We start from the raw sequence: 27,255 nt of genomic DNA, 5'->3' as shown, positions 1-27,255 counted from the left end.
CTTTCTCTATGATAAGGCGGTTAGTGTTTCAAGAAATTGGTGCTTCGTCAGTGGTGAAATGAAAACAAATACCGAGTTGAAGCTCTTTTAATTAACGGATACTGTCGTAAGCGGACGGCTCTACTTACGACCGCCTTCACAAAACCCTGTTTAATCTCCTATACAAACTCTTTTACACATTCCCGTATGGAAGGCTGTGGGCACTTTCAGAGGTTACGATTTAAACTTCACTTTTGTTTTAAAGCTCCCTTAAACAGACACCCGAAAGGAAATCCCAGTAGCCTCTGAATTTTACTGTTCGTCACAGTGATATTACAATATATTAATTATAGCCCCCGCCATTATCGCGGACTTGCATAAGGCAATAAAACAAACAAAAAAAAAATCATGTTACACCGTGTTTTTTTTTTTTTTTTTTGGGGGGGGGGGGGGGGGGGGGTTCTCATTGTTTATTAGTTCTATTTTTGTTAGCTGGGCAAGTTCCCTTGAGCGGCAATCTCTCCCTTAGTACCCTAGTGGCCGCTTAGGAGAACAATTTACGTAAGCGGCCAGCTCGAGCTATGGACACCTTTTTCGCGTGCCGAGGGTGTCCGCTTCCAGGACCTTGCACTGTATTTTGTTGTATCAACTAAGTTGATAAGGCAATTTGGCTACAGAAGAGAGATTCGAGAGCTGGCGTCTCGAGCGTCAGCTATGGAATCTCTCTTTGGTAGCCAAATTAACTTATACTCTTTGTTGATAAAACAAAATGTTCGTTTCTCTCTCTTTGCCCGGTACACGCTTATCCGTTTTTGTTTGAAACAGAGCTTATTCTTTACGGATCCGCGATAAAAACGGTGACACGCCCCCAGAGTGTGTGGTCAACTGAAAAGAGAACTTTACGTTGACGATGACGTCAAGAGGTCGAATTCAATGGACATCGTTATGGAAACTAGTTCCGTTTTAGGTAACCATTTTCATCTGATACGTGTGGATGGCAGGCAAAAACGGAAAAAAAACCTTTTGCGTTTTCAAACTAAAATGAATGCGTGTGATTTCTTTTCGGCAGAAGAATTTTTACGCCTAAATTACAAAAGAATTTTGCGCAATGAACAAAGTACATAGTATATTATTAGCTAGCGATACTAAAGGTTCGCAAATGACCAAAAACATACAAAATTACAATAAAAAGTGTTTACAGTAACGATGAAAATATTTCTTACCGGATACACTCCTGAGTAAATGTAATATATAGTAAGACTTGCATCAAACCACCTGTTGCCTTGGTTACCACTTCTGTAGAACACTGTTCTGCTATTGATTTTCACATCTAGTCTCCCAATCGTTGCACCATACATGTGGTAGGAGAATTTAAGGCACATTGTTCCACTGAACCTCTGCAACGGGCTGATTAGTATAGCATAATCTCCCCGTACTCGAGGACTAGACGTTTCTATGTACATGTAATATCCTGTGAAAAAATAAATGTGACTGACTTTTTCGAAATCTTCCAAGAAAGTTATAGCTGGTCTTTTCTGGTTTCATGCCATTGCCCATCACAACCTTGGAAAAATCGAGACCATTCAAACTACGAAGCGTAGAAAGTACTAAGCTGTTTCTCTCGGTGTCTGCTCAACAGAATTATGACGTCATATGACATGGAAATCACTTCATTTGTTCTTGACAGCTGCCATTAGGTGCCATTTTGGATCTTAGAGTTAAGTGGTTGCAGGCACTTTTGAACCCTCTCCCTCCCCCTCCTCTAACTCCCACAGGTTGAATAAGGCAAATAACTTCCATCGTCATGAAACATCATCATCATCATCGTCATCATCATCATCATCAGCAGCAGCAGCAGCAGTGATCATTAGAACTATCCGCAGTTCTGTATGTTCATTGTTAATTAACCACGACAAATTTACTTTCAAATCAGAAGACAAGCCATCTGATTTCAAAATTATGATTCTAAAGTTTTATGTTTTGTTAACCTACCGCTACCAGAAGTATGGTCAGATGAGGGTCCTGTTGAAGAAGACCCTGTACTTCCTCTATTTCGAGTCCAGTCAAACTTGTCACTTTTGTCCTGTGTAAAGCCACACATTGAGCTGTCAAAGTTGCATGCGGTGGCTAATGAAAACAAAAGCAAAACATGAGGGTGAAACAGTTGGCTCCACCTAATCGATTGACACATACAGTTTCATGCACATTTCCAAGTAGGAAGGGAGGCCGACAGAGTGAGGCAAGTCTTTCCAATTTTACATTGTTCTGGTGATAATCATGTCACCATATTATAAATTAGCATTCTTGGATATGGTCCTTGCTAAAGCAGCTGAACCTAACTTTAATGAAGAGTACCCACTTAATAAGGACGTTTTTGTCATGGACAGTTTCCACCAAATGTCCTCAAAATTAACCCAGATAATAAGGCCAAAAGCTAATAGGGGCCCTGTTTCATAACAAAATAGTGCCCTTAACAACTACCTTTTATTCTTATCAGTTTTGTTTTTCACTTTCAAGCTTGTTTCACTAGCTCATGAATTGTTATGAGCTCTCACTTAAAAAAGGTTTTTTTTTTACAGTGAAAAACTTCCTCTATCTGTCAAGCAAGTTTAAAAATATTTTTATAACCAACTTCGTTTCAGTTTAGTGCTAGCTCGAAAGACTGTTTTCTTACGTCCTTAAGGGTTTGTAGGAGGTTTTTTTTTAAATTTTTAATACAAGCACAAACATTTACAAACACCGTTATAATTATCAACCACTTGTTAACAAAGGTTTACGAACACTTACAGAGTTTTTTCAATTAGTGACTAGCTAAGTTACAAGATATACTTCTTTAATAGTTTTGACAGTAAACAAGAGAGGATCCTCTCTTGACAGTAAAATATTGAACTAGCACAAATTGGCAATTACAAAAAAAGGAACAACGACTACAACTTACAAAAATGGATAAAGAAAAAATTAACGTCACAAGTTTTTTGGAAGGTAGTAAAAGTCTTATTTCCGATAGCTATTTGTTTGTGAATTTTTAGTTTTTCGCGTAGAAGTATTAAAAAACTATCATAGGAGAGTTTTATGTCGTGTAGAGCGCTGCAGTATATTGAGAATTTCGCAATAACTGAAGTGTGTAGTTTAATGTATACAGTATCTGTGCTCTATATTCTTTATAAAACCACATATATATTTCTAACATTTCATAATGTGAAAGATTGTTTCGTTTTGTTGGCCCAACAGCTCTGGAATGTCTTCCAAAAGGCTATAGCAGAGGAGCAGTATAAGGACATGTGTTCTAATGAAGTATATCAGTTAAGCATTGAGGGCAAATAATGCTGTCACAAATTTTGGCTCTAGACAGACTTACTTCGGTAGGAAATGTGGACACTAAGCTGAGGTGTGTTGAAAAACGTACTTACCGGGAGGGGGTGTTGTTGGAGGTCGAGTCGTTGTAACTGAAATGAGAAATAATTACGAAAACAGTACAAAAACACGAATGAACGACTTTGTCGTGGACAGTTAACTGCTTGACATTGTTTCGCATCCGTGTTTTCACTTGAAGGTTTTTTTTTTTGTTACTTTGCGTTCCTTAGCACCTAATTGGTGCAAATTTAATATATTTGCAAGCACAAGAAATTTAGTTGTCAGTTCTCTCAGTTTATGTTCTCAATTTTGGCTCAAGTTGTCGACTTTTTTTCCGCTTGCCAGTTCCAAACATTCGGTAAGATTTATTCTGCTTGTTCTTTTCTGTTTGCTCCCGGTTTACGTTATTCCTATGTTACATTTTTTATGTTTTTAAGTTTTCCTGTCTTCTTATTTCCTAAGCGAACCTCTCTCTCTGTGTCTGTCCGTCGGATAAAAAGTGTTAACGGAGGTTTCCGACAAAATTACTAGTGAAAACCAAGTTTTATTGTTTAATATTCTTGTTAATATTTCACATGGAGACTTCGCTCTAAACTCCTTTAGTTTATAGCTTATTAACATTGTTTTGTTTTGTTGGCTCACCAGTTGTGGAAGGTCTTCAAAAAGGCTATAGCAGAAGAACAGTATAATAACATGACTGTATTTTAATGACTGTATATCAGTTAAGCATTAAAGGAAATATTGTTCTCATAAATTTTGGCTCCAGACAGACTTACTTCGGTAGGAAATGAGGACACTAAGCTGAGGTGTGTTGAAAAACGTACTTACCGGGTGAGGATGGTGTTGGAGGTCTAGGCGTTGTAACTGAAATAAGAAATAATTACGAAATCTGTACAAAAACAAGAATGCACGACTTTGTTGTGGACAGTAAACTGCTTGACTTCAAGACTTTTTAAGAAGGAATTGGCTTAGAATATCAACACCCTTTAATATACACTTCATTGTGTTTATCAGATCTGCGGAGATTATAGTTCCATTTGTTTTGTAACTTAGCGTTCATATATAAATTCATTATTTTAATTTTACATTACCATTATTCGTTGAAAAAGAGTAACTTAGTGTTCGCTTCGCGCTAGCTGCCATATTTCTGCGAGTTACTAATGACCTACAATAGCTAACACAAAATCAGTGATTCTTTTGTTACAGTACATGCGTTTTATTTTTCCATACTTGCCTGCTTCACACTGCTGATTGCTAACCGTGTATTTTAAGAAGTTGATTATTTTGTTTTACCTTCTAAACGGTGTTGTTATTGTAATTTTGAAGCACTTACCTGAAGGACAAGATCCCGACTGCAAAGAAAAGTCATCGATTGCAATATCGCCGGTGTAGCTACTTCCTCTTTCTCCTGTAAATTTTACCTGAGGTAGATGGAAGAATGTATAAGTTTAGGTGCTTACCGTCTGTGAATATATACACTTGATTAATCGATTAAAAAAATTGTCCCGTGCAAAGTGTAAATCGTAAAAGATGCGATCCGATGGAGTTATGGGGCGATCTAACCACCAACTGCATATTCTGTGCTTTCGTCTTTTTCCGCGAGAAATGTTTAAATTTTAAGGCCTAAAAACTGCACGTCCTTTTATTTTCTAACAAGAAGAAAGCAAACGTTTCACAAAAAGCTGTTGGGTCCTATCCTTCATGGTTTATACCGTTCAACTAACAACCTTTTCTGAATCAAGTGCCGCGAAATGCACGCTAAGAGGCTATTCAAACTAGAAACAAGCAATTTAAAATGTCATTTGTTCCGCTTTGGCTACTCACCTTGGAATTTCACTATAATTAGCAGCGAAACAAAAACAAACAAAAAAAAAAAAAACAATTTTTGCAGGTATTTAGGTACGTGTAAAAGCCGTAATTTTCAAATACTGACCGAGACGATAATTCTCAAATTACATCATCATAATCATGACTAATAATTGCCCATTTCCAGGGCAATGGGACGGCCTATCGACCCTGGCTCCTATTTCACAGAGGCTGAATAAGTTAATGTATAACTGTCAAGATTTAGTTCTTCCTCTATGATAAGTTGTTTAGTGTCTCAAAAAATGGTGGTGCTGTGTCAGAGGTGAAAAAATTTTGTGTAATGAGAAAAGTACGTAGTAGATTATTAGCGTTTTCATACTAAACGATCGCAAATGACCAGAAACATACTAAAATGACAATAGAAATTGTTTTCAGCAACGATGAAAATTTTACTTACCGGGTACGCTCCCCAGTAATATATAGTAATACTTGCATCAAACCACCTGTTGCCTTGGTTACCACTTTTAGAGAACACTGTTCTGCTATTGATTGTCACATTCAGTCTCCCAATCGTTGCACCATACATGTGGTAGGAGAATTTAAGGCACATGGTTCCTCTGAACCTCTGCATGGGGCTGATCAGTATCGCATAATCTCCCCGTACTCGAGGACTAGACGTTTCTATGTACATGTAATATCCTGTGGAAAAAATAAATGTGACTGACTTTTTCGAAATCTTCCAACAAAGTTATAGCTGGCCTTTTCTGGTTTCATGCCATTGCCCATCACAACCTTGGAAAAATCGAGACCATTCAAACTACGATATTAATACTTGAATGGTAAAGAGATTTAAGCTGTTTCTCTTGATGTCCGCTAAACCTAATGAGGAACTCATATGACGTGGAAATTACGTCATTTCTTCTGAACAGCTGGCAGGCGTCCTTTCAGATCTTATAGTTAAGTGGTATACTCAGAGTAGGCACTTTTTAACCCCCCCCCCCCCCAAACCCTATCCTCTCCCACAGGTTGAATAAGGCTAACAACTTCCATTGTTAATAAACATCATCATCATCAGCAGCAGCAGCAGCAGCAGTAGCAGCATTACAACTATCGTTAGTTCTGTATTTTCATTGTTAATTAACAACGCCGGAAATTTACTTTCAAATTAGAAGACAAGCCGTCTGATTTCAAAATAATGATTCTAAAGTTTTATGTTTTGTTAACCTACCGCTTCCAGAAGTATGGTCAGAAGAGGGTCCTGTTGGAGAAGACGATGTACCTCCTTTATGTCGAGTCCAGTCAAACGTGTCATTTTTGTCCTGTGTAAAGCCACACATTGAGTTGTCAAAGTTGCAGGCGGTGGCTAATGAAAAGAAAAACAAAACATGAGGGTGAAACAGTTGGCTCCACCAAATCGATTGATACATACAGTTTCATGCTCATTTCCAAGTAGGAAGGGAGGCCCACAGAGTGAGGCAAGTCTTTCCAATTTTACATTGTTCTCGTGATAATCATGTCACCATATTATAAATTAGCATTCTTGCTAAAGCAGCTGAACCTAACTTTAATGAAGAGTACCCACTTAATAAGGACGTTTTTGTCATGGACAGTTTCCACGAAATGCCCTCAAAATTAACCCAGATAATAAGGCCAAAAGCTAATAGGGGCCCTGTTTCATAAAAAAAAATAGTGCCCTTAACAACTGCCTTTTATTTTTATCAGTTTTGAACTTCACTTTCAAGCTTGTTTTACTAGTTTAAAAATATTTTTATAACCAACTTCGTTTTAGTTTAGTGCTAGCTCGAAAGACTTTTTTTTACGTCCTGGAGGCTTTGTAAAAGGGTTTTTATTAATTTTTAATACAAGTACAAACATTTATAAACACCGTTATAACTATCAACCACTTGTTAACAAAGGTTTACGAACACTTACAGAGTTTTTCTAGTTAATGAACAGCTAAGTTACAAGGTATACTTCTTTTCTAGTTTTGACAGCAAAATATTGAACTAACACAAATTTACAATTACAAAAAAAGGAAAAACGACAACAACTTAGAAAAAGGAGACAAAAAAAAAAAAGAATTAACGTCACAAGTGTATATTAAAAGACGTGTTTAAAGATATTTTGGAAGGTAGTAGAAATCTTATTTCCGGTAGCTATTTGTTTGTGAATATTCAGTGTATCGCGTAGAAGTGTAAGAAAACTATCAAAGGAGAGTTTTACGTCGTGTAGACAGCTGCAGTATATTGAGAATTTCAAAATATGAAGTGTTTAGTTTAATGAATATCTGTGCTCTATATTGTTAAAAACCCCATATATAATTATACTATTTGATAACGTGAGAGATTGTTTGTTTTGTTGACCCACCAGCTCTGGAAGGTCTTCTAAAAGGCTATAGAAGAGGAGCAGTATAAGAACATGTGTTCTAATGACTGTATATTAGTTAAGCATTGAGGGAAAATATTGCTGTCACAAATTTTGGCTTTAGACAGACTTACTTCGGTAGGAAATGAGGACACTGAGCTGAGGTGTGTTGAAAAACGTACTTACCGGGTGGGGATGGTGTTGGAGGTAGAGGCGTTGTAACTGAAATGAGAAATAATTACGAAAACAGTACAAAAACACGAATGAACGACTTTGTTGAGGACAGTTGACTGCTAGACTGATTGTTTTGCATCCGTGTTTTCACTTGTAGTTTTTTTTGTTATTTTGCGTTCCTTAGGGACTAATTGGTGCAAATATATATATTTGCAAGAGCAAGAAATTTAGTTGTCAGTTCTCTCAGTTTATGTTCTCAATTTTGGCTCAAGTTGTCGACGTTTTTTCCGCTTGCCAGTTCCAAACATTCGGTAAGATTTATTCTGCTCGTTCTTTTCTGTTTGCTCCCGGTTTACGTTATTTCTTTGTTATATTTTATATGTTTATAAGTTTTCCTGTCTTCTTTTTCCTAAGCGAACCTCTCTCTCTCTCTGTCTGTCCGTCGGATAACAAGTGTTAAGGGAGTGTTCCGAAAAAATTACTAGTGAACAAGAAGTTTCATTGTTTAATATTCTTGTTCATCCTTCACAGACTTCGCTCTAAACTCCTTTAGTTTATAGCTTAATTATTGACATTGTTTCGTTTTGTTGGCCCACCAGTTCTGGAAGGTCTTCCAAAAGGCTATAGCAGAGGAGCAGAATAAGAATATGTGATCTAATGACTGTATAGCAGTTAAGCATTAAGGGAAAATATTGTTCTTATAAATTTTGGCTCCAGACAGACTTACTTCGGTAGGAAATGAGGACACTAAGCGGAGGTGTGTTGAAAAACGTACTTACCGGGTGGGGATGGTGTTGGAGGTCGAGGCGTTGTAACTGAAATGAGAAATAATTACGAAATCAGTACAAAAACAAGAATGCAGGACTTTGTTGTGAACAGTTAACTGCTTGACTTCAAGACTTTTTAAGAAGGAATTGGCTTAGAATATATCAACACCCTTTAATATACATTTCATTGTTTTTATTAGAGCTGCGGAGATTATGGTTCCATTTGTTTTGTAACTTAGCGTTCATATATAAATTCATTATTTTAATTTTACATTACCATTATTCGTTGAAAAAGAGTAACTTAGAGTTCGCTTCGCGCTAGCTGCCATATTTCTGCGAGTTACTAATGACCTACAACAGCGAACACAAAATCAGTGATTCTTTTGTTACAGTACATGCGTGGTATATTTCCGTACTTGCCTGCTTCACACTGCTGATTGCTAACCGTGTATTTCAAGAAGTTACTTATTTTGTTTTACCTTCTTAACGGTGTTGTTATTGTAATTTTGAAGCACTTACTTGAAGAACAAGATCCCGACTGCAAAGAAAAGTCATCGATTGCAATATCACCCGTGTAGCTACTTCCTCTTTCTCCTCTAAATTTTACCTGAGGTAGATGGAAGAATGTATAAGTTGAGGTGCTTACCGTCTGTAAATATATACACTCGATTAATCGATTAAAAAAAAATTGTCTCGTGCAAAGCGCAAATCGTAAAAGATGCGATCTGATGGAGTTATGGGGCGATCTAACCACCAACTGCATATTTCGTGGTTTCGTCATTTTTCCGCGAGAAATGTTTATATTTTAAGGCCTAAAAACACAACGTGCTTTTATTTTCTAACAAGAAGAAAGCAAACGTTTCACAGAGAGCTGTTGGGTCCTATCCTTCATGGTTTATGCCTTTTAACTGACAACCTTTTTTGAATCAAGTGCTGCGAAATGCACGCCAAGAGGCTATTTAAACTGGAAACAACCAATTTAATCTGTCATTTGTTCCGCTTTGGCTAATCACCTTGGAATTTTACTATAGTAAGCAGCGAACCAAAAACAACAATTTTTGCAGGTATTTAGGTACGTGTAAAAGCCGTAATTTTCAAATACTGACCGAGACGATAATTCTAAAATTACATCATCATAATCATGACTAATAATTGCCCATTTCCAGAGCAACGAGACGGCCTATGGACCCTGGCTCCTATTTCACAGAGGCTGAATAAGTTAATGTATAACTGTCAAGATTTAGTTCTTCCTCTATGATAAGGTGTTTAATGTCTCAAAAAATTGTGGTGCTGTGTCAGAGGTGAAATAATTTTGCGTAATGAGATAAGTACGTTGTACGTTTTCATACTAAAGGATCGCAAATGACCAGAAACATACCAAAATGACAATAGAAAATGTTTTCAGCAACGATGAAAATTTTTCTTACCGGGTACGCTCCCCAGTAATATATAGTAATACTTGCATCAAACCACCTGTTGCCTTGGTTACCACTTTTAGAGAACACTGTTCTGCTATTGATTGTCACATTCAGTCTCCCAATCGTTGCACCATACATGTGGTAGGAGAATTTAAGGCACATGGTTCCTCTGAACCTCTGCATGGGGCTGATTAGTATCGCATAATCTCCCCGTACTCGAGGACTAGACGTTTCTATGTACATGTAATATCCTGTGGAAAAAATAAATGTGACTGACTTTTTCGAACTCTTCCAACAAAGTTATAGCGGGCCTTTTCTGCCATTGCCCATCACAACCTTGGAAAAATCGAGATCATTCAAACTACGATATTAATACTTGAATGGTAAAGAGTTTTAAGCTGTTTCTCTTAATGTCTGCTAAACTTAATGAGGAACTCATATTACGTGGAAATTACGTCATTTCTTCTGGACAGCTGGCAGGCGTCCTTTCAGATCTTTTAATTAAGTGGTATACTCAGAGCAGGCACTTCCCCCCCCCCCCCCCCCCTCGTGCTCTCCTACAAGTTGAATAAACTTCCATTGTTAATAAACATCATCATCATCATCAGTAGCAGCAGCAGCAGCAGAAGCAGCAGGAGCAGCATTACAACTATCGTGAGTTCTGTATCTTCATTGTTAATGAACAACGCCCGAAATTTACTTTCAAATTAGAAGACAAGCCGTCTGATTTCATTTAATGATTCTAAAGTTTTATGTTTTGTTAACCTACCGCTACCAGAAGTGTGGTCAGAAGAGGGTCCTGTTGGAGAAGACGATGTACCTCCTTTATTTCGAGTCCAGTCAAACGTGTCATTTTTGTCCTGTGTAAAGCCACACATTGAGTTGTCAAAGTTGCAGGCGGTGGCTAATGAAAACAAAAACAAAACATGAGGGTGAAACAGTTGGCTCCACCAAATCGATTGATACATACAGTTTTATGCTCATTTCCAAGTAGGAAGGGAGGCCCACAGAGTGAGGCAACACTTTCCAATTTTACATTGTTCTCGTGATAATCATGTCACCATATTATAAATTAGCATTCTTGCTAAATTAGCTAAACCTAAGTTTAATGAAGAGTACCCACTTAATAAGGACGTTTTTGTCATGGACAGTTTCAACGAAATGTCCTCAAATTAACCCAGATAATAAGGCCAAAAGCTAATAGGGGCCCTGTTTCACAACAAAATAGTGCCCTTAACAACTACTTTTTTTTATCAGTTTTGAACTTCACTTTCAAGCTTGTTTCACTAGTTCATGAATTGTTATGAGCTCTCATTTAAATAAAGGTAGAAATAGGTAGTACAAATCTTATTTCCGATAGCTATTTCTTTGTGAATATTCAGTGTTTCGCGTAGAAGTGTAAGAAAAGTATCAAAGGAGAGTTTTACGTCGTGTAGACAGTTGCAGTATATTGAGAATTTCAAAATATGAAGTGTTTAGTTTAATAAATATTTGTGCTCTATATTGTTAAAAACCCCATATATAATTATACTATTTGATAACGTGAGAGATTGTTTGTTTTGTTGACCCACCAGCTCTGGAAGGTCTTCAAAAAGGCTATAGAAGAGGAGCAGTATAAGAACATGTGATCTAATGACTGTATATTAGTTAAGCATTGAGGGAAAATATTGCTGTCACAAATTTTGGCTTTAGACAGACTTACCTCAGTAGGAAATGTGGACACTAAGCTGAGGTGTGTTGAAAAACGCACTTACCGGGTGGGGATGTTGTTGGAGGTCGAGGCGTTGTAACTGAAATGAGAAATAATTACGAAAACAGTACAAAAACGCGAATGAACGACTTTGTTGTGGACAGTTGACTGCTAGACATTGTTTTGCATCCGTGTTTTCACTTGTAGTTTTTTTTGTTATTTTGCGTTCCTTAGGGACTCATTGGTGCAAATATATATATTTGCAAGAGCAAGAAATTTAGTTGTCAGTTCTCTCAGTTTATGTTCTCAATTTTGGCTCAAGTTGTCGACGTTTTTTCCGCTTGCCAGTTCCAAACATTCGGTGAGATTTATTCTGCTTGTTCTTTTCTGTTTGCTCCCAGTTTACGTTATTCCTATGTTACATTTTTTATGTTTATAAGTTTTCCTGTCTTTTTTTTCCTAAGCGAACCTCTCTTTCTCTGTCGGTCCGTCAGATAAAAAGTGTTAAGGGAGTGTTCCGAAAAAATTACTAGTGAACACGAAGTTTCAGTTTATAATATTCTTGTTAATACTTCACAGACTTCGCTCTAAACTCCTTTAGTTCATAGCTTATTGACATTGTTTCGTTTTGTTGGCCCACCAGTTCTGGAAGGTCTTCCAAAAGGCTATAGCAGAGGAACAGTATAATAACATGTAATATAATGACTGTTTATCAGTTAAGCATTAAGGGAAAATATTGTTTTTATAAATTTTAGCTCCAGCCAGACTTACTTCAGTAGCAAATGAGGACACTAAGCTGAGGTGTGTTGAAAAACGTACTTACCGGGTGGGGATGGTGTTGGAGGTCGTGGCGTTGTAACTGAAACGAGAAATAATTACGAAATCAGTACAAAAACAAGAATGAATGACTTTGTTGCGGACAGCTAACTGCTTGACTTCAAGACTTTTCAAGAAGGAATTGGCTTAGAATATCAACACCCTTTAATATACACTTCATTGTGTTTATCAGATCTGCGGAGATTATGGTTCCATTTGTTTTGTAACTTAGCGTTCATATATACACTCATTATTTTAATTTTACATTACCATTATTCGTTGAAAAAGAGTAACTTAGAGTTCGCTTCGCGCTAGCTGCCATATTTCTGCAAGTTAATAATGACCTACAATAGCGAACACAAAATTGATTCTTTTGTTACAGTACAAGCGTCCTATATTTCCATTATAACTTTCCTGCTTCACACTGCTGATTGCTAACCGTGTATTTCAAGAAGTTACTTATTTTGTTTTACCTTCTAAACGGTGTTGTTATTGTAATTTTGAAGCACTTACTTAAAGAACAAAATCCCGACTGCAAAGAAAAGTCATCGATTGCGATATCGCCGGTGTAGCTACTTCCTCTTTCTCCTGTAAATTTTACCTGAAGAAGATGGAAGAATGTATAAGTTGAGGTGCTTACCGTCTGTGAATATGTACACTTGGTTAATCGATTAAAAAAATTGTGTCGTGCAAAGTGTAAATCGTAAAAGATGCGATCTGATGGAGTTATGGGGCGATGTAACCACCAACTGCATATTTCGTGCTTTCGTCTTTTTCCGCTGAAATGTTTAAATTTTAAGGCCTAAAAACTGCACGTGCTTTTATTTTCTAACAAGAAAAAAGCAAACGTTTCAAAGAAAGCTGTTGGGTCCTATCCTTTATGGTTTAAACCGTTCAACTGACAACCTTTTTTGAATCAAGTGCTGCGAAGTCACGCCAAGAGGCTATTCAAACTGGAAACAACCAATTTAATCTGTCATTTGTTCCGCTTTAGCTAATCACCTTGGAATTTTACTATAATAGGCAGCGAACCAAAACCAAACGAAAAAAAAAACTTTATTTTTGCCGGTATTTAGTACGTGTAAAAGCCGTAAGTTTCAAATATTGACCGAGACGATAATTCTCAAATTACATCATCATTATCATGTGTAACAAAAGCCATTTCAAGAGCAACAAGACGGCCTATGGACCCTGGGTCCTCTTTCACAGAGGGTGAATAAGTTAATGTATAACTGTTAAGATTTAGTTCTTCCTCTATGATAAGGTGTTTAGTGTCTCAAAAAATTGTGATGCTGTGTCAGAGGTGAAATAATTTTTTGTAATGAGAAAAGTACGTAGTAGATTATTAGCGTTTTCATACTAAAGGATCGCAAATGACCAGAAACATACCAAAATGACAATAGAAATTGTTTTCAGCAACGATGAAAATTTTTCTTACCGGGTACGCTCCCCAGTAATATATAGTAATACTTGCATCAAACCACCTGTTGCCTTGGTTACCACTTTTAGAGAACACTGTTCTGCTATTGATTGTCACATTCAGTCTCCCAATCGTTGCACCATACATGTGGTAGGAGAATTTAAGGCACATGGTTCCTCTGAACCTCTGCATGGGGCTGATTAGTATCGCATAATCTCCCCGTACTCGAGGACTAGACGTTTCTATGTACATGTAATATCCTGTGGAAAAAATAAATGTGACTGACTTTTTCGAACTCTTCCAACAAAGTTATAGCTGGCCTTTTCTGCCATTGCCCATCACAACCTTGGAAAAATCGAGACCATTCAAACTACGATATTAATACTTGAATGGTAAAGAGTTTTAAGCTGTTCCTCTTAATGTCTGCTAAACTTAATGAGGAACTCATATGACGTGGAAATTACGTCATTTCTTCTGGACAGCTGGCAGCCGTCTTTTTAGACCTTATAGTTAAGTGGTATAGTCAGAGCAGGCACTTTTTACCCCCCCCCCCCCCCTTCCTCTCCCACAAGTTGAATAAGGCTAACAACTTCCATTGTTAATAAACATCATCATCATCATCGCCAGCAGCAGCAGCAGAAGCAACAGTAGCAGCATTAGAACTATCGTTAGTTCTGTATTTTCATTGTTAATTAACAACGCCCGAAATTTACTTTCAAATTAGAAGACAAGCCGTTTGATTTCAAAATAATGATTCTAAAGTTTTATGTTTTGTTAACCTACCGCTTCCAGAAGTGTGGTCAGAAGAGGGTCCTGTTGGAGAAGACGATGTACCTCCTTTATTTCGAGTCCAGTCAAACGTGTCATTTTTGTCCTGTGTAAAGCCACACATTGAGTTGTCAAAGTTGCAGGCGGTGGCTAATGAAAACAAAAACAAAACATGAAGGTGAAACAGTTGGCTCCACCAAATCGATTGATACATACAGTTTCATGCTCATTTCCAAGTAGGAAGGGAGGCCCACAGAGTGCGGCAAGTGTTTCCAATTTTACATTGTTCTCGTGATAATCATGTCACCGTATTATAAATTAACATTCTTGCAAAATTAGCTAAACCTAACTTTAATGAAGAGTACCCACTTAATAAGGACGTTTTTGTCATGGACAGTTTTAACAAAATGTCCTCAAAATTAACCCAGATAATAAGGGCAAAAGCTAATAGGGGCCCTGTTTCACAACAAAATAGTGCCCTTAACAACTACCTTTTTTTTATCAGTTTTGAACTTCACTTTCAAGCTTGTTCTACTAGTTCATGAATTGTTATGAGCTCTCACTTAAATAATGGGTTTTTTTTAAAGTGAAAACTTCCTCTATTTGTCAAGCAAGTTTAAAAATATTTTTATAACCAACTTTGTTTCAGTTTAGTGCTAGCTCGAAAGACTGTTTTTTTACGTTTTGGAGGCTTTGTAGGAGGGTTTTATAATTTTTAATACAAGTACAAACATTTATAAACACCGTTATAATTATCAACCACTTGTTAACAAAGGTTTACGAACACTTACAGAGTTTTTTTAGTTAGTGACTAGCTAAGTTACAAGATATACTTATTTCCTAGTTTTGACAGCAAAAGAAACAAAAAGAAAAATTAACGTCACAAGTGTATATTAAAAGACGTGTTTAAAGATATTTTGGAAGGTAGCAGAAATCTTATTTCCGATAGCTATTTGTTTGTGAATATTCAGTGTTTCGCGTAGAAGTGTTAGAAAAGTATCAAAGGAGAGTTTTACGTCGTGTAGACAGCTGCAGTATATTGAGAATTTCAAAATATGAAGTGTTTAGTTTAATAAATATCTGTGTTCTATATTGTTAAAAACCCCATATATAATTATACTATTTGATAACGTGAGAGATTGTTTGTTTTGTTGACCCACCAGCTCTGGAAGGTCTTCAAAAAGGCTATAGAAGAGGAGCAGTATAAGAACATGTGATCTAATGACTGTATATCAGTTAAGCATTGAGGGAAAATATTGCTGTCACAAAGTCACAAATTTTGGCTTTAGACAGACTTACCTCGGTAGGAAATGTGGTTACTAAGCTGAGGTGTGTTGAAAAACGTACTTACCGGGTGGGTATGTTGTTGGAGGTAGAGGCGTTGTAACTGAAATGAGAAATAATTACGAAAACAGTACAAAAACACGAATGAACGACTTTGTTGAGGACAGTTGACTGCTAGACTGATTGTTTTGCATCCGTGTTTTCACTTGTAGTTTTTTTTGTTATTTTGCGTTCCTTAGGGACTAATTGGTGCAAATATATATATTTGCAAGAGCAAGAAATTTAGTTGTCAGTTCTCTCAGTTTATGTTCTCAATTTTGGCTCAAGTTGTCGACGTTTTTTCCGCTTGCCAGTTCCAAACATTCGGTAAGATTTATTCTGCTTGTTCTTTTCTGTTTGCTACCGGCTTACGTTATTCCTATGTTACATTTTTTATGTTTATAAGTTTTCCTGTCTTCTTTTTCCTAAGCGAACCTCTCTTTCTCTGTCTGTCCGTCGGATAAAAAGTGTTAAGGAAGTGTTCCGAAAAACTTACTAGTGAACACGAAGTTTCATTTTATAATATTCTTGTTAATACTTCACAGACTTCGCTCTAAACTCCTTTAGTTCATAGCTTATTGACATTGTTTCGTTTTGTTGGCCCACCAGTTCTGGAAGGTCTTCCAAAAGGCTATAGCAGAGGAACGGTATAATAACATGTAATATAATGACTGTTTATCAGTTAAGCATTAAGGGAAAATATTGTTTTTATAAATTTTAGCTCCAGCCAGACTTACTTCGGTAGGAAATGAGGACACTAAGCTGAGGTGTGTTAAAAAACGTACTTACCGGGTGGGGATGGTGTTGGAGGTCGAGGCGTTGTAACTGAAACGAGAAATAATTACGAAATCTGTACAAAAACAAGAATGAATGACTTTGTTGCGGACAGTCAACTGCTTGACTTCAAGAATTTTCAAGAAGGAATTGGCTTAGAATATCAACACCCTTTAACATACACTTCATTGTGTTTATCAGATCTGCGGAGATTATAGTTCTATTTGTTTTGTAACTTAGCGTTCATATATAAATTCATTATTTTAATTTTACATTACCATTATTCGTTGAAAAAGAGTAACTTAGAGTTCGCTTCGCGCTAGCTGCCATATTTCTGCGAGTTAATAATGACCTACAATAGCGAACACAAAATTGATTCTTTTGTTACAGTACAAGCGTGGTATATTTCCATACTTGCCTGCTTCACACTGCTGATTGCTAACCGTGTATTTCAAGAAGTTGCTTATTTTGTTTTACTTTCTAAACGGTGTTGTTATTGTAATTTGGAAGCACTTACTTGAAGAACAAGATCCCGACTGCAAAGAAAAGTCATCGATTGCAATATCACCGGTGTAGCTACTTCCTCTTTCTCCTGTAAATTTTACCTGAGGTAGATGGAAGAATGTATAAGTTGAGGTGCTTACCGTCTGTGAATATATACACTCGATTAATCGTTTAAAAAAATTGTGTCGTGCAAAGTGTAAATCGTAAAAGATGCGGTCTGATGGAGTTATGGGGCGATGTAACCACCAACTGCATATTTCGTGCTTTCGTCTTTTTCCGTGAGAAATGTTTAAATTTTAAGGCCTAAAAACTGCACGTCCTTTTATTTTCTAACAAGAAGAAAGCAAACGTTTCACAGAAAGCTGTTGGTTCCTATCCTTCATGGTTTATACCGTTCAACTGACAACCTTTTTTTAATCAAGTGCTGCAAAGTCACGCTAAGAGGCTATTCAAACTGGAAACAACCAATTTAAAATGTCATTTGTTCCGCTTTAGCTAATCACCTTGGAATTTTACTATAATAAGCAGCGAACCAAAAACAAACGAAAAAAAAAAACAATTTTTGCCGGTATTTAGTACGTGTAAAAGCCGTAAGTTTCAAATACTGATCGAGAGGATAATTCTCAAATTACATCATGTGTAATAAAAGCCATTTCAAGAGCATCGAGACGGCCTATGGACCCTGGGTCCTATTTCACAGAGGCTGAATAAGTTAATGTATAACTGTCAAGTTTTAGTTCTTCCTCTATGATAAGGTGTTTAGCGTCTCAAAAAATTGTGATGCTGTGTTAGAGGTGAAATTATTTTGCGTAATAAGCAAAGTACATAGTAGATTATTAGCGTTTTCATACTAAAGGATCGCAAATGACTAGAAACATACCAAAGTGACAATAGAAATTGTTTCCAGCAACGATGAAAATTTTTCTTACCGGGTACACTCCTGAGTAATTTATAGTAATACTTGCATCAAACCACCTGTTGCCTTGGTTACCACTTTTAGAGAACACTCTTCTGCTATTGATTGTCACTTCCAGTCTCCCAATCGTTGCACCATACATGTGGTAGGAGAATTTAAGGCACTTGATTCCGCAGAAGCTCTGCATGGGGCTGATTAGTATCGCATAATCTCCCCGTACTCGAGGACTAGACGTTTCTATGTACATGTAATATCCTGTGGGAAAATAAATGTGATGAACTTTTTCGAACTCTTCCAACAAAGTTATAGGTGGCCTTTTCTGGTTTCATGCTATTGCCCATCACCACCTTGGAAAAATCGAGACCATTGAAACTACGATATTAATACTTGAATGGTAAAGAGTTTTAAGCTGTTTCTCTTGATGTTTGCTAAACTTAATGAGGAACTCATATGACGTGGAAATTACGTCATTTGTTCTGGACAGGTGGCAGGCGTTCTTTCAGATCGCATAGTTAAGTGGTATACTCAGAGTAGGCACTTTTTAACTCCCCCCCTCCTTCTCCCACAGGTTGAATAAGGCTAACAACTTCCATTGTTAATAAACATCATCATCATCAACATCAGCAGCATTAAAACTATCGTTAATTCTGTATTTTCATTGTTAATTAACAACGCTAAATTTACTTTCAAATTAGAAGACAAGCCCTCTGATTTTAAAATAATGATTCTAAAGTTTTATGTTTTTGTTAACCTACCGCTTCCAGAAGTGTGGTCAGAAGAGGGTCCTGTTGGAGAAGACGATGTACCTCCTTTATTTCGAGTCCAGTCAAACGTGTCATTTTTGTCCTGTGTAAAGCCACACATTGAGCTGTCAAAGTTGCATGCCGTGGCTAATGAAAACAAAAGCAAAAACATGAGGTTGAAACAGTTGGCTCCACCAAATTAATTGACACATACAGTTTCATGATCATTTCCAAGTAGGAAGGGAGGCCGACAGAGCTAGCGTGAGGCAAGTCTTTCCAATTTTACATTGTTCTCTTGATAATCATGTCACCATATTATAAATAAGCATTCTTGCTAAAGCAGCTGAACATAACTTTAATGAAGAGTACCCACTTAATGAGGACGTCTTTTTCATGGACAGTTTCCTTGGTCTGTTTCCACGAAATGTCCTTAAAATTAACCCAGATAATAAGGCCAAAAGCTAATACGGGTTCCGTTTCTTAACAAAATAGCAACTGCCTTTTATTCTAATCACTTTTGATTTGCGGCCTTTTTTTCGGGACCTGATTTAACACTCAAAACCAGATTTTAAAGTACGTAGCTCCCAACTCCACAGAAAAATATCAAAAACCACCATTAATACCAAAGAAGAAGCTAATTGCACCACTTTAACTTCTCTACCATAATTTTTTAGTTCTGCTGGTCTGCGCTAGACCCTTATTCTCTGCTCCAAATTTGATGCTTAATTTTCTCTCCATCTATCCGTGTAGCGTGCGGAATTTGTTTATTGATTGTTTGTTAATTTGCAGAACGGGAAGTTGCTTTTAAAAATGTCGATCCTGAAGCGGCTCGTTGCGAGTCATTGTGATTATGGTGATTCATTTCTCTAGCTTCCCTAGGGAAAGATAAAATATCTCACCTACTTCAAAGAGTTTGCGATCTTCGGAAACATGCCTTATTGTCGGAAATTGTTCGACCAAAGAAAGAACAATAGCTTGAATATATGAATACTTAACGACCCCATACTTTGGGGTACACACTTAAATCGGCGTGAAGTTGTCATGTTTATCGATTTTGTGAAACTGTTTCGTTTACCGTTTTTGATATGGTCCATATGGAGAACGCAGAGCATCTCCTCGAATGTCGGTGCTTCTTTTCAAAGATTTACGTTATTTGGAAATTCGCTACTTTCTTTGGGGATATAACTTTCGAACTTTATTGTGTAAGGTTTCTTCGGAAGGTTGTCGGAATAAACAAACAGCTAACTTAGTTCTCGCCTATATTTAAACTAATTAAATGTGACTAGTCCCAAACCTCCTCCACCACCTCCCAGTCCGGTATGTTGCTTGATCCAAGAGCGGAATTGAGTTACTCGTGCAAACACAGTGAAGATCTGTCTGGCGTTACATGATCCAGAACCCCAACTGACCGCTCCATGCAGGGTGTACGTTCTATTATCGGAATTCAGACACACATAGGGGCCTCCACTGTCACCATGACAACCACTTAAAATGGTGTTCTCCACACCAGCGCACAGCATTTGTCGAGTAAAAGAAATCGAAACTGAAAAAAAAAATACCAAGACAAGGAAAATATCATTAATCCAGTGTCACAGACCGATGTCAAAGTCTTTAACCGACTAGAAATCTAAATGGACTGTTTCTTTCTTGCGCTAACTCTCAGTTACTCACTTCTGCAGTCAGGCCGATCAATAGGGGATAGCAAGTAGGACTGTATCATATTTCAAATCTTGTGCACTTTGTATTTTGTAAAAAAAAAGATGTTTTCGTAGTGAAGCAGATAAGCTTGGTAGGACTAGTTTAGCTGTAAATGTTACCTACTATTTTAAATTTTAAATTTGCTGAATTCTTTGCTTCTGAAACTTCAGTCAGATAAATACAAGGGTATCATTTGACCGGAAGTGCCCTTCAGTCCATACATTTGTTTAATGTTGTTGTCAATGAATGAGTTTTGTTTCATCAGGCACAGGAGAGCAACTGCTTTAAGAGGCCCTCAAAATAATTTCAATCTCGGAATTAAAATATTCATTTCTAGTGGGGCACAGAAATTAGTTGGAAATAGTTTCTTCTAGAATAGGGTGGAGTGGGGGTACGAAAAGGATTTGGAAAAAAATCCAGAAATTCAAGATGGCAGATGATTGTGGCCAAATATCTTTGGACGACCTACTTATCCTCTAAGTGTCATTGTCATAGCCTGAACTGTCGCGGAGTTATGGAGGGAAGTCGAAATCCGCCGAAAATCGAAAATTATTTTTAGATAGTCCTTATTTATTTATTTTTTATTAACTTTTGGACGCTTTTTAAACTATTGAAAGTGAGAAATGAAGTAGGAAATATAGCAGAAGAGGAGAGAAGAAGAATATCGCGTCGTATTTTTATATACTTTGTATTTTTATTATGTTTATTATTATTATTATTATTATTATCATTATTATTACTATTACTATTATTATTATCATTATTATTATCATTATCATTATCATTATCATTATCATTATCGTTATCGTTATCATTATCATTATCATTATTAATATTATTATTATTATTATTATTTTTTGGCAACAAAAAAATTATAAACAAGACATTGAAATAAAATAATTTAAAATAAGTTAAAGAGAAAAAGTGCTTACGCGTGATTCGACCTAAATGATTAAACTAATTTCACTAAAACAATTAAGTTAGTTACATGGCGTAAAAAAGTTTAATAGATAAAAGTAATGAGCTAGAAAATCACATGTTAGTAATATATTAAATAGATATGGGTTTGGAGACATTTTTACTCAAGTTACTCTTTCAGACATACCTCCTGAGGACTGAATCTTCTGTTTGCACCTTGAATTGTTGATTGGTGGCATCATGGCTTGTTGCAAAATGTGATATGAGCTTCCAGGATGTCTGATCTTTCCCCAGCCTAGTTAATGCAAAGCAAAATGGCTTAAGTTTTAAAATAACTCAATCAGGCGTCCCGGCAAACAAGGGGAAATTTTACAACCTCGAGGAAACTGTTTAGTTTAGTGAGACAATTATTCGGACACCCAAGAAAATTCCAATGACAAGAGTTTTTGGAAAAGTTAGTTTTCGTGTCAGTTCTTGTTAATTGTTCACAAACAATGTTAACTCAAAAGCTTTATGTTCAAGTTATCATTCTACAGTTAACAATCTAATATCCTTTTCGTATTTACAGTGCTTGCAGCCATTCTTAATGGACTATAAAAACTGATAAGATCATCGGCATGTTACAATTCATCCTGCCTTACCAGTAATGTAGCATTTTGATCCTGTTGGAATATCTGAATCATGATTCGGCAGACAGACGGGATTCACTCGCTGTGACAGACTCACAGATGAGGAGAGTTGAATCAGTGCAATATCGTTGTTAAGCCGTGTAGGCTTGTTGTAACTGGGATGAGAGATTATTCGTCGGGCGCCAACTTCTTGCTCTGTTCCCTCGTTTGTGTTCCGGTTATGATCACCAACCACAATTTTGTAATTTGAGGGATTTCTATAACAAGTAACACATTTCAATTAGTTTTAACTTACAAAAGATAAGGTAATAGGTTAAGCTGCTGCATTCGAGGTTTGAATCGTTTGCCATTTATTAAATCTTTAAAAGCTTTAATTAGCAGATTAATAAGCCAGGTCATAAAGCGAGCTGAATTCTAACTTTAAATCGTTTGCAATCTATTAATACTACTTTTCGGCATCTTATAAATTATAGACCAATCTTTAACTCAGTAATTTATGCAGCTGATAAGTATCAACATACAACCAAGAAAAAAAATATATAGACTGTTTAAGGTCACGCATAGATTTGACATTGAGGTAACTGTCGTGGAGGTTACATAAGGTCACTGCATACAATTACAAGATGCATGTTCAGCTGTACTTACGAGCTTCCTGCTACGCAGTGGGCAGCGGTCACTACCCAGTCACTGGAAATCAAAGAACCTCCACAAATAAACCTTCCATAACGTTTCAGGGCAATCTGTAAAAAGAAAAATTGGAATACTTGATGCACTCTTAATTGTTTTGCTAGAATGACGTACAGTTGAGCAAACAGTGATTGAATTCAAACTGAGCCAATGCCTGGTTGCTAAAATAATAATTTTTGATTTTATTTTCGCTATTTGCCCCCTTTCGTAATTCCAATTGCATTTGGGCATGACAATGAAACTTAGAGGGCACAATGAAAGTCAAAAATAATACAAGCAGATGACCTCACCAAAGGTACGAATGATGTCGTTATTAAAAGTCGAAGGGGGTCAGCTCAGATATCGATTCTAACAATTTTAGTAAACTACCGAAAATAGCACTATTAACCAATCGAACCCAATAAGGGAAAGATATAAAGATTTAAAATATGAAACAAAATACAATATAGAATTATAAAATTTTACAGTGATATTTTATTTTACAGATATTTAATATCATTAATATTAAATATATTTGTAGTGTGCGGGTTTCATACGGAAATGCTCACCAGCACATAACAATGATACAAATTAAAGAAAGGTACATATGAGTTGACAGTGAGTATAACAACGAGACTGAAATCATATATGATCATTACTCTGATCCTAGATCATTGCATTTTATAACTAGACTGTTTTTGAAACAATGGGCAGTGTGGGAGTTACTGCTTTTACCACTGAGAATACCTTAACTATAGTCACAACTAGACAAACACAGAATTTTAATGTAACTCCATGGATTAAAGGAGCCAACAAATTGCATAAAAGATACAACTGTTTTATGCCCTCTACTAGGCTCTAAAGTGGATTTAAACTCATGTTCCATTAACTGCCTTGACGTTTATATTGTAACTGACCTTCTTAAACTTGTAAACAATTGAGCCGTTTTATGAACTGAAATAAAATTGTTTCTATGTGATTCAATTACATTTGCCTGTTACCTATCCACTTATCTTATCCACTATAAACTTCGTGACATGTGGCACATAAGGCCTCAATTACATTTGCCAATTAACGTTTAATCTTTGAAGTGATTGTTGTCATTGATTTTTAGAAGAAAGAGTTGGTTGCATGTTCGGTGTTCTCTAAGTTTGGGTCCCATTAAATATAGTCAACCCTTCGTCGAAAGCATGTATGGTTTATGTAAACACGTCGTATTAAAAGTTCCATAGGCAAGTAAAACTTGTTCAAGAGGCATTTTTGGAAAAACTATGAATCACATAAATATTATAAGAATAGCCCTAGGGATAAAAAGCCTTTACAACTAGATCGTAATGTTCAGAATAACTTGTTCGCGTTTGATTTCTTCTCAGCAACAGACGATCATAACGTTATCGCAGCTGTTAATATAAGTACAGTTATCAGTAGTATTTTGAATCAGAGAATTATCCAAATTATCAATTTGATATCACTAATCGTACCTGCCATGGCCAGGCTCCTGGCTTAGCGTCCTGGCCACCAATGACACGTGACTGAGTGATGGGCGTACTGCCACATGGCAGCTGACCTGTAATCGACAAGAATAAAATCGTATTTGAGTTGTGACAGCACAAAGGTTTTAATACACAAGGGATTGATATTTTAGTGTCCATATTAATTTCTGGTTTGCCTGTGCGGGTTTTTCTTCACTTCGTCCCTTGATTAGTTAGTAAGATTCGCGCCACTTTCTCAGCTAATAAGAAAGAAAACCCAACCCAATCATAACTTGCTCGCATGCGTTTTCCATCACTTGGCACCGTTAACATGAATTCGCTTCGAGTTCTGATGGGTTTATCGTGCTGTTAATGCCGGTCTATTATGGCCGTCAAAGATTGGTCAGAGTAACTATTATGGTTTTGGTTTTGTGACACTCAACTGAAAACCTCTCTAGTAGAAGTTCCTACAACAACCCCACCACGTTTCATAGTATAAGAGGGAATGGCGACAAAGTGTTACCAGTTGTATATTCTTCGCTATTCATTCAGTAGAAAAACGATGCAACCTGATAACTTGGCGAATTTTGTAAAAGAAATAAAATTAAATTGTTTATCTTACCTTTCACAGTAGCTCCAAGGAATAGCAACACAAGTAATATCATCTTCGAGACAATCAAAGACGAATACACAAATTGCCGTTAGAATGACCTATTTATACGTTCGAAGATAAAATCATATCTCTCGGTCCATTAGCAAATTAAACCTTACTCTTAACAAAGAGTAAATGATGAGTACTCCCGTGTTGAAAAACAGTGCAATTATTTGTTTCTTTTAATTGAAGTACATTAAGGCAAGAGTGGCAAAATATGTTCTTTATCAAATATTCATTAATTTTTGCATTAAACAGAAGAACCCCATCTTGTTACAACTCGTGTAAAGTTAAACAGCTGTCTGTGGAACCAAACATATACAAATTAAGGCTTTTAAAATAAAATACTGCAATTAATTTACAACTGCAAGCGCATACACATCTTAGACGCCATATTGTACTAGCTGTTCTTTGCCCTAAAGCGCCATACAAACTGACCGTTGAGTCACATTATGAGCATTAAACTCCAAATTCCTTTATTTGTATGAACAGATGCTCAAGTATAATGGGGGAAAAATTAAAGTCTGCAAGCTAAAATTAAGGTAGGAATATCGATAAAGAATATCCAAGCAGAATGATCAAAAACATCACCCAGCTAGAGGCGGTCAAGAAAAACAAAGCTTTGAATTCTGACGTAGCAATTGAAACAGTAAAGCTCAAAAGGGTGAAAAAAGCTTTCTTTTCTAAATGCGAAGAAAAAAAAATGTTCTCGACAGGTACATACATTTCCAAAATTGATTGTTTTTGAAAGGTTCGATTTTTGGTGAAGCAATTTTCATCTTTATTGATAAAGATTGTGGAAATTATTTGAAAGCATACACCCGCCCGATCTCAAAACTAAAATTAAGGAAGGAATATCGTTTTTCAATTTCGAAGCAGAATAATCAATAATATTACCCTGAGGCGTTCAAGCAAGACGTGCTTAAAATTCTAGAGTAGCATTTGCAGCAGTAAGGCTCAAAAAGGTGATAAAAGCTTTCTTCTCTAAGGGCGAAGAAAAATGTTTTTTTTCAGGTACATTCATTTCCAAAATTCAGTGTTTTTTGAAAGGTTCAATGTTTGGTGAAGCAATTTTACATATTTATTAATAAAGACCGTGGAAATTATTTTGGAAGCATACACCCTCCTGATATCAAACCTCTCCTCTCTCTGACATATACAGCTTTTCTTGGATGCGTAATACTAGTTAATTTATTACTGGATAATAATTAGCTTCTTCGGATACTGTATATATAACACACTGTACGAAAAAGAAAACATCTTGAGTCCTCTAAGTTTTGGTTCCATATGTATAGTCAACCCGTCCTCGAAAGCATTTATTTAAACAAATGTAAAAAGCGCCAAAGGCAAGCAAAACTTGTCCTAGAAGCATTTTTTGAAAAACTATAAATCACACTAGTATCATAAGAATGTACCAGAAAATGCAATATATCTGACTGAATATTGTTTTTCAATACGTGTATTTTATAGCTGAAAAATCAGGGGTACCCGACAAGAAAATTGAGGCAAAATACTTCAAATGTTATCCCCTGTGTTCCAAGACCATTTTGCGCCCTTTTCTGTTCGGACAATTTAGCTGAATTAAGATTGCAGGAAATTTTAGTGGATGGAATATTTTTCCCCTTAAATTTCCTAGCTGTTGCTGGCCCGACGACAATACTAGCTGACCTCTTTCCCATTATTAGCGTCATAATTTCCCCGTTTGAAAACGAAATGAATTGGTTTTCCAGCCTTACGAATTTTGATATTTTTCAGAAGAGGATGTTGAGTAGATTTTCTTGTTGACCGTGGTTTTTTTAAATTAATGTAAACGGCGGTAGCTCTCTCGATGAGCACTTTCTTTCTCTTACAGGAAATATCGAAACAAGATATTGTTTAATAAAGAAAGCAGATTTTTTAAAACTAAATCCGGATGATAAGGGCTTTACGAACGGATGACCAGCGGAAAGAACTTTGGTGGGCAAAAAAACTGGAAAATGATCTTGAGGGAGCATTCCGTCCGCTCATTTGTTTCCACACAATGATTCACAAGAGTAAATTTTTGTAGAGGAGTTTGTACGAGCTGCTGAATTAGATTTTCGTGAACGAGTTTTTGTTTGCTTTAACATTTATTCTCATCTAGCGCAACAAATTTTTCTTGAGAGGTTTGAACTGTTTAGTTTTTATGTGAATATAACTCTTATTTACCTTATCTGTAGTTTGAAACTTAAATACGTGCTTCTTTTAATTTAAAATTAAACCATTGATCACATCGATTCACCTAAAAGTTCTATTTACAGGATCCATTTTGCAACATGACGGACAATCGTGCGGCTTAAGTAAAGGCCATTTTTTCATAAAAAAAAATATACATTGAAGGCAAGTAAATGGCCCTCATTTCCATGCTGACATATACAAAACAGGT

At 36.4% G+C, this 27,255-nt stretch overlaps 2 protein-coding genes across 47 annotated transcripts in view; one reads left to right on the top strand and one right to left on the bottom strand.

Annotated features, from left to right (window-relative positions):
• LOC146459593 (MAM and LDL-receptor class A domain-containing protein 1-like) overlaps positions 1-25,031 on the bottom strand; it is a 65,695-nt gene extending 40,664 nt beyond the window's left edge. For 5 of the 42 annotated variants that reach the window (XM_085089260.1, XM_085089265.1, XM_085089264.1 and 2 more), the window contains exons 1-28: positions 24,822-25,023; positions 24,209-24,294; positions 22,707-22,801; positions 22,074-22,318; positions 21,620-21,727; positions 20,111-20,359; positions 18,829-18,963; positions 18,087-18,328; positions 17,171-17,258; positions 16,669-16,704; positions 15,908-15,943; positions 14,572-14,706; positions 13,807-14,048; positions 12,882-12,969; positions 12,376-12,411; positions 11,617-11,652; positions 10,632-10,766; positions 9,872-10,113; positions 8,964-9,051; positions 8,457-8,492; positions 7,690-7,725; positions 6,368-6,502; positions 5,597-5,838; positions 4,667-4,754; positions 4,162-4,197; positions 3,390-3,425; positions 1,972-2,106; positions 1,203-1,450 (exon numbers count right to left, since the gene is read on the bottom strand). In XM_085089260.1, the coding sequence (XP_084945386.1) occupies positions 1,203-1,450; positions 1,972-2,106; positions 3,390-3,425; positions 4,162-4,197; positions 4,667-4,754; positions 5,597-5,838; positions 6,368-6,502; positions 7,690-7,725; positions 8,457-8,492; positions 8,964-9,051; positions 9,872-10,113; positions 10,632-10,766; positions 11,617-11,652; positions 12,376-12,411; positions 12,882-12,969; positions 13,807-14,048; positions 14,572-14,706; positions 15,908-15,943; positions 16,669-16,704; positions 17,171-17,258; positions 18,087-18,328; positions 18,829-18,963; positions 20,111-20,359; positions 21,620-21,727; positions 22,074-22,318; positions 22,707-22,801; positions 24,209-24,294; positions 24,822-24,864 (3,357 nt within the window). In that variant the 5' untranslated portion in view covers positions 24,865-25,023. Of the gene's footprint in view, positions 1-1,202; positions 1,451-1,971; positions 2,107-3,389; positions 3,426-4,161; positions 4,198-4,666; positions 4,755-5,596; positions 5,839-6,367; positions 6,503-7,689; positions 7,726-8,456; positions 8,493-8,963; positions 9,052-9,871; positions 10,114-10,631; positions 10,767-11,616; positions 11,653-12,375; positions 12,412-12,881; positions 12,970-13,806; positions 14,049-14,571; positions 14,707-15,907; positions 15,944-16,668; positions 16,705-17,170; positions 17,259-18,086; positions 18,329-18,828; positions 18,964-20,110; positions 20,360-21,619; positions 21,728-22,073; positions 22,319-22,706; positions 22,802-24,208; positions 24,295-24,821 lie in introns of all 42 variants that reach the window. The other 37 variants (XM_085089269.1, XM_085089267.1, XM_085089263.1 and 34 more) reach the window with 29 other exon arrangements.
• Positions 1-27,255, top strand: part of LOC146459589 (MAM and LDL-receptor class A domain-containing protein 1-like) — a 194,246-nt gene that overhangs the window by 62,872 nt on the left and 104,119 nt on the right. The window lies entirely within an intron of this gene.

This window comes from Pavona decussata, unplaced genomic scaffold, assembly GCF_977016875.1.
Source record: "Pavona decussata unplaced genomic scaffold, jaPavDecu1.1 SCAFFOLD_218, whole genome shotgun sequence".
NCBI classification, from domain to species: Eukaryota; Metazoa; Cnidaria; class Anthozoa; order Scleractinia; family Agariciidae; genus Pavona; species Pavona decussata.
The sequence above is the reverse complement of the archived record's forward strand: the minus strand, read 5'-3'. Positions and strand labels throughout refer to the sequence as shown.